Source organism: Mandrillus leucophaeus, unplaced genomic scaffold, assembly GCF_000951045.1.
Source record: "Mandrillus leucophaeus isolate KB7577 unplaced genomic scaffold, Mleu.le_1.0 Scaffold213, whole genome shotgun sequence".
In the NCBI taxonomy this organism is placed as follows: domain Eukaryota; kingdom Metazoa; phylum Chordata; class Mammalia; order Primates; family Cercopithecidae; genus Mandrillus; species Mandrillus leucophaeus.
Window position 1 is genome coordinate 472,196 of NW_012102177.1, and position 6,666 is coordinate 478,861.

Genomic DNA, 6,666 nt, shown 5'->3' on the forward strand with positions numbered 1-6,666 from the left:
GAACTCCCAAACTCAGGTGATCCACCCACCTCAACCTCCCAAAGTGCTGGGATTACAGGCGTGAACCACTGCGCCTGGCTAGGTTCTAAGTTTTATTCTGCTTCTTGTCATAACTCTGTACTCTTCCTTTTTCCTGCTGTTTTTGTTTGCCTTTGTTTTGAATTCTTGCTACGGTTTTTGTCTCTTGGTCATGTTAGAGGCATTCCTTAAATGCCTGGTGGTCTTAGCTGCCCATGATCCAGCCCAAGGCACTCAGAATCATGGCATGGAAGGGCAAAGCTTGCCAGCTGAGGAGTGACAAGGATCCCACTGGATTTCTTTATTACAAAAGAGTAGGGAGTTTTGCTTTTTTTCAGGGCACATTTCACAAAAGAACCACTGCTCTGAACGTGGCTTCTCTGTCTACACTTCTGTGCAATGCTGACTGGAACTTGTCTATACTCTTTGCCTGCACTGTGGTATTAGAAGCTAAGCCCCTCTGGCTGGACCAAACATGAGACAGCTGTCAGTTTATCTATGCCGTGAAAACATGTTTTTTTCCATCAACTTCTCCTTGGTTGACCCTTTGTGGAAAAGTGTGAAGAGGTTCCGATTCTCTTCACTCAACTAACCCTCTTGCTGTGCTGCTCTTTTCTGCCTCTCAAATTTCAGTCGTGTTAAACTCTTCCACACCAGATGAACACAGTCAAGATGGCTGAGCACCCACCACCAGGCAGTGCAGCCGTCCCTCTGATCCTCACAAGGACTTTCCCTGCTGAGCAAGTGACTCCAAGTTCAAAGGAGGACCTATGTACCAAGGCTCCCACTTAGGTCCAGTCCCAAGGCTTGGATTCATATTGTGACTCCACAGCTGAGCCTTGCCTTGCCCTACAGAATGCACTTTGTCCTGCCAAGAGAATGTGGTTCCCAGGGGGACAGAACACCAGTGTTCCACGTGGAACTTCCAGGCAGGGCACTGGGGCACAGTAGGAGGACCCCAGAAGATGCTGCCTCTCCTGCTCATCTGTCTGCTGCCCGCCATCGAAGGGAAGAACTGCCTCCGCTGCTGGCCGGAACTGTCTGCCTGGATAGACTACGACCTTCAGATTCTCTGGGGGACCCCGGGGCCACCCACAGAACTTTCTCAAAGCGTTCACTCTCTGTTCCTAGAGGATAATAATTTTCTCAAACCCTGGTACCTTGGTAAGGCACAGCCAGGAGATCGGGAATTGTATCTGGCCTCTTTACCTGACCTGGGATCTTACTCCCTTGACTTCTCTTTTACCTGTATCTCATCCTCAGATCGTGACCATTTGGAAGAAGAAACAGCCAAATTCTTCACTCAAGTACACCAAGCCATTAAAACGTTACGAGATGGTGAGGAAGCCAAGAGTCGCAGGGCCTTGGGGCTTGGGTGGACAAAGGCCCACCCTCCAAGGCATTCTCAGAGGCCCATGTGGCCATGGGTGGCAGGTCTTGAGAAGGTGGGAGATGAATGCAGCCTGTCTCTGTGTGCTCTCTGGAACTTCCATTTAGAAACAAGGGTCTGAAAACCCAACCTTGAGCAAGTTGTAACACTGAACATCCGTTCCCTCCTGCTCTACCTAGATAAAACAGTACTTCTGAAAGAGATCGACATGCACAAGAATCTCTTCACTGCGAGGCTGAATAAGATATCTGATGGGCTGAAGGAGAAGGGTAAGGGGTGGGGACGATCCCCGCACATGGCCCAGCCCTGTGCACCTGCCAAGACCGAAGGCACGCAGAGTTCACTCTGCAGCCCCCTCAACCATCCCCAGGAGCCCCACTCCTGCCCATGAACACCTTCCCCAGCTCCATCTCCTACTTGCACCCCAGACCCCCTTGGCTGTGTCTGCCTCCCCAACACCTCAGTTTCTCTACCTTCTCACCCCTGGCAGCCTGCAATGAGTCGTGTGGTGAGTATGTAAGGGGACTGGGCCTGGGGGAGGGTTGAAAGGCACCTGGCACCCCCTAGCCCCTGTCCCTCCCCTCCCATAGACGTACGGTCCACACTGAAGGTCACCAGCTGTGCCGATTGCAGGACTTACTTCCTCTCCTGCAATGACCCCACTATCTGCCTAGGTAAGTGGCCGCCACGCTTTCCAGCCTCTCCCTTCCCCGCTCTGCACTCCCAGAGCCGTTACTGTCTCTGTCATTCTCTTTTGCCCAACTCAAGGTTTTTTTGTCCTCTATCCTCACCCCGGGTGAAGGCAGCACCTCCTGGGATTTCTTGATCTCCTCATGTCAAGCTCCAGAGCCTTGGAGGCATCTGCCTGTAGGACATCACTCCAGGAGGCCTCTTGGTTCTCAGAGGTGCCATGCCTAGAAACATGGCCAATCCCTACCCAGGAAGCTGAGGCAGGAGTGTCGCTTGAACCCGGGAGGTGGAGGTTGCAGTGAGCTGAGATCGCACCACTGCACTCCAGCCTGGGCAACAGAGCAAGACTCCATTTCAAAAAAAAAAAAAAAAAGAAAAAGAAAAGAAAAGAAAAAGTGAAACATGCCCAATCCCATCGAACCCCCAAACCTGCTCTTCCTCCAGGGCCCTTCTCAACAAATGGCCCCACTCATGCCCTCAGCCCCCTAAACCAGGAATCTGCCTCCACTTAGCATGGAGAATCACCACGTCTTGCTAAATAAGTCTTCTATGTGTTCCCATAGCTTCATTCTAACCTCCACTCTCAGGCCTCCTCATCTCCCATCTAACTTACAGCAGCATTTCCCATTAGCCTCCCTGTCCCTCTGGGCCACGTCGCACTCTGAACTCCTTCTCAAGGAGCAGTTCTACCTGTGACACTCCCTGTTTATAACCAGCAGTGGCTCCCAAATGCCCCTAGATAAAGCCCACCCTCCTTGGGGGCCCCCTTCTCCCCAGGCACACCAAGTGCATACAGGCAGCCCCATGCTTCTGTTCTTGAGCATGTCCTGTGCTGGGGACACAGCCTTGCCCTTGAACTGATCCCTTATTTGTGTTTCCAAGTCCAGCTCAGACTCCTGTTTCCTAAGAAGCTTTCCCTGATCACCTCCCACCCCAGAGGCTTGTCAACCATCCTTACTGTCACTTCCCCTCCCATTTCCTGTCCTATTTCCCTTGAAACCCACACCATGATTGTTTGCTTGTCTAGATACGTGCTGGGCACACAGCCTGCTCAGTAAGCGTTTGCAAACAAATGATGAGTGAACAAATCAAAGAATGAAAGGATGGCGGCCTTCTCTCTGAGCCGAGGTAGCCCTGCCTGGCCTCCAAACACCTGGCTCCCTCTTTCACACCCCAGGCAGGAACCGGCGGATGTCCCTGTGGGCTGTGAGTCTCAGCAGTGCTCTGCTCCTGGCCATAACTGGAGGTGGGTGAGTGAGCTCTCCAAGCCCCAGCATCCCCAGAGAAAACACACCTATTCCCTGACTGACTCCACCCTGTGTCTTGTCCCAGATGTTTCCTTTACTGGCACAGCCAGAAGAAGACAGTAAAGGTACTGGGAAAGGAGACCCCGACCCAATTCTAGGGCTCCCAGGAGGGAAAAGCTGGGTGTGCCCTGGCAGTAGCAGGGCCTGGAACCCCCGGGCTGACCTCCTGGGGTCTGGCGTGCAGAGCAGAGTGGGATCGAGGGCCGGGAATCTCGGGAAGGCCACACATCAGCCCCCTTATATGCAGACACAGTGGGGCCAGGGACCCAGGACACATAAATGGCAAAGCTCTGGGCCTCCCACCCTCACTACAGAGTGCTATTCCCCCAGCTGTCCCTGTACCCTGCACACCCCGCCTTCACCCTCATTGCCCTGCCCTGACCCGCAGGGACCGTTAACGTGGCTGCCTTGCTCTCTGCTCTGGGTTGGGTTTGGCCAGGGGAGACTCCCGGGAAGAGGTTAGAGGGACAGGGAGGAGGCCAGGGCAGTGGGGGGTCAGGGTAGAAACGCCCCGCTGCTTCTCCCTCAGCAGGAACAGGGCAGCCCGCATGTCCTCCAGAAGTGAACAGAGGCCGCAGCTGCCGTCAGGAAGTTCACTCTTCTCTGGGTCCCGGTGACCCCCTCCCCTGACACCTTCCATCCTGGGTCCTGGGGCCCCAAAGCTCTGAGGCCTAGGAGACGGCAGTGACTCGTGGTTTGCCTACACGCACACCTTTGTAAAGAGTCTCTTCATTAAAATCCCTCCTCATAGCCTAGTTGGCTGTGCCGTCTGTCTCCTGCCGGGTGCTGAGATGAGATCTCTTCCCGAGTTACCCTGAGTGCCACGTCCCATCCGCTCACTCTTCCCCTCCTCTCCAGAATCATCCTGTCCTGGTCCCAAAATGATGGTTTTAAGGGCTCATCCAGGCCTCACCTAATTCCAATACCTGAGATGAGGGCGGAGTGGCCTGGGCACCCCCCTCCGAGTCTCAGTTTCCCCATCTGAGCACAAGGAGATGGGGGTGTGATGCTTTCGCCAGGCTGATGTACCCTGACCCAGGAACCTGCTGGCTCATATTTACTGTCCAGTATTTGGCCATGCCATGGGTGCAAATCCAAAGTCCTCACTCCCCTTTTCTCCTTCAGTCCACCGAAGCCCCGCCAGGGTCCTCAGCCCAGCTCCTAAAAGGAGACCGCATGTCTCCTTAGGCCCTCCTTGTGCTTGCTCTTCGGAGCTGGCGGCTCAGCCTGAAAGGCTTGGACTCAGGCTGACTTCAGCAGCACCACCCCATGGTAAGAGCTGCTTCTTGGAAAACAGCCAAGGACTGCCAGAGGCCCAAACATAAACACAGCATTAATGGCAGCAGGGCAGAGAGCGCCATGGCAGAGGGCAGGGGTGGGTCCCCAGCCACAGGTGCCTCCCTCTAACCCTGCTGGAGGATCCTGGAAGGCTTCCCTGAGGTGGTGTCTTACACCCATGTGACAGCCCAGAGAAGGGCAGGAAGAAAGAGAGGAGTGTTTTGATTGGCGTTGCTGAGGAGCAGAGGTCTGAGATACCTTGAGAGTTTCAGGAATCTCCGGGGATTGTGGTCTGTCTGGAGTGGGTGACACAAGCAAGCGTGTGGTGAGAGGTAAGATCCTAAGTGAGGAGAAAGAAGAACCCACAGAGACTCCCAGAGCAGCAGGAAGACGTGGCACTCTGGGAGTCCTGTGACCGAGAAAGAGATGCCAAGTGGATGGGTGGGTGTGAATAGACATGGCTCCACTGAGGCACCCCTCCCACCCTTCTTGCTTTACTAGACTGGGGAGTCCACAGATGTCACGTGGCTTTGGAAGATGTAAAGCACTCCAAGGACATCGCCATATAGCAAGGGTGGAGGTGCAGCCATTTTGCATGAATGGGTCAGAGCCCCCGGGCAGGTGGCATAGCTCCAGGGGACTGTAGTTCTTTCCGCATGCCTGGGGGGCTGGTGCCATCCAGGACACAGGAGATGCCAGGCCCTCCAGTCAGCGACGGTGTTTTCCTTTTTGTATTTAAATTAGGACCTAGACCATTACCTCAAAAGTAGCCAGAGTGGCTGTTTTCTGATGCGTGCGGCTAAAAATAGAAAACCCTGAGTGTGATGCACATGAAGCATGAATTGGTGTGTTTGTCTTTGTGTATGAATCTTCAATCAGAGAGTTTTCTTGTTTATGGGTGTATTTTCATGAAAACTGTATATTAAGTTTAGCTAGAATACAAAGGTGAAGGAATTTAGAGTCAGGCAAACCTTGGTCAAAACACAGGGTCTGGAGGACTTTTTTCAACTATGACAGAGCAACTTACAGTAGACTAACACTCCAGGCAAGGGCAACTAGAACTAACTTACATCAAAGGACAAAACAAAACAAAAAGCCTGTTTTCAGCCATAAGAAGAGGCAGGCCTTGGGCCGGACGTGGTGGCTCAAGCCTGTAATCCCAGCACTTTGGGAGGCCGAGATGGGTGGATCATGAGGTCAGGAGATCGAGACCATCCTGGCTAACACGGGGAAACCCCGTCTCTACTAAAAAAATACAAAAAACTAGCCGGGCGCAGTGGTAGGCGCCTGTAGTCCCGGCTACTCGGGAGGCTGAGGCAGGAGAATGGTGTAAACCCGGGAGGCGGAGCTTGCAGTGAGCTGGGATCCGGCCACTGCACTCCAGCCTGGGCGACAGAGCGAGACTCTGTCTCAAAAAAAAAAAAAAAAAAGAAGAAGAAGAAGAGGCAGGCCCTAAGCATTCAGGTCCTGGAGAGAAGGGGTGCCCTGAGTGAGCCCTGTGTCCTGTTGCAGGTGCCCCTCTGCATGGGTGAGCTATCGGAGCAGCAGGGAGACTGCAGGGGCTCAACTGAGGATGACCTCAAAGTTTGGGAGAGCTTTCGGCAACATCACGGGACCCAGGAGACAATACTTGGAGTCTGAGTATGCCGAAACAGAAAGTGAAGGATTCAGAGACCTGAAAGTAGGGAGGTGCAGAACAGTCAAACAAACATACTGCATCTATTTCTTCCCCACCCTCCAAAGCACCCTCCTGCAACATAGGGCTAAAGACAAAGAAACCAAGCAGACAGTATCTGAAATGCAATTGATTAGAGATTTGGATGCTGGGGAAATAAAAATTGGAGTTTTTGACCCACACAGGAAGATGATCCTTGGTAAATACTCCAGGATATTGGTTGAGAAGGCTATACTCTGAAAGTGGGCATGTGCACAAGAGGCAAACCAGTCCCTACAAAGCATGAAACTAAGTTTCAAGGCATTCAA

General features: G+C 53.0%; 1 protein-coding gene across 1 annotated transcript; it reads left to right on the plus strand.

The window, feature by feature from the left end:
* Positions 1-690: 690 nt before the first annotated feature.
* On the plus strand, positions 691-4,160 carry LOC105540012. Its single transcript, XM_011980506.1, has 8 exons — positions 691-762; positions 948-1,128; positions 1,282-1,356; positions 1,588-1,677; positions 1,999-2,082; positions 3,276-3,344; positions 3,431-3,470; positions 3,938-4,160. Exons 1-7 carry the CDS (start codon positions 691-693, stop codon positions 3,466-3,468), a joined length of 609 nt encoding a protein of 202 aa, XP_011835896.1. The 3' UTR covers positions 3,469-3,470; positions 3,938-4,160.
* The last annotated feature ends 2,506 nt before the right edge of the window (positions 4,161-6,666 follow it).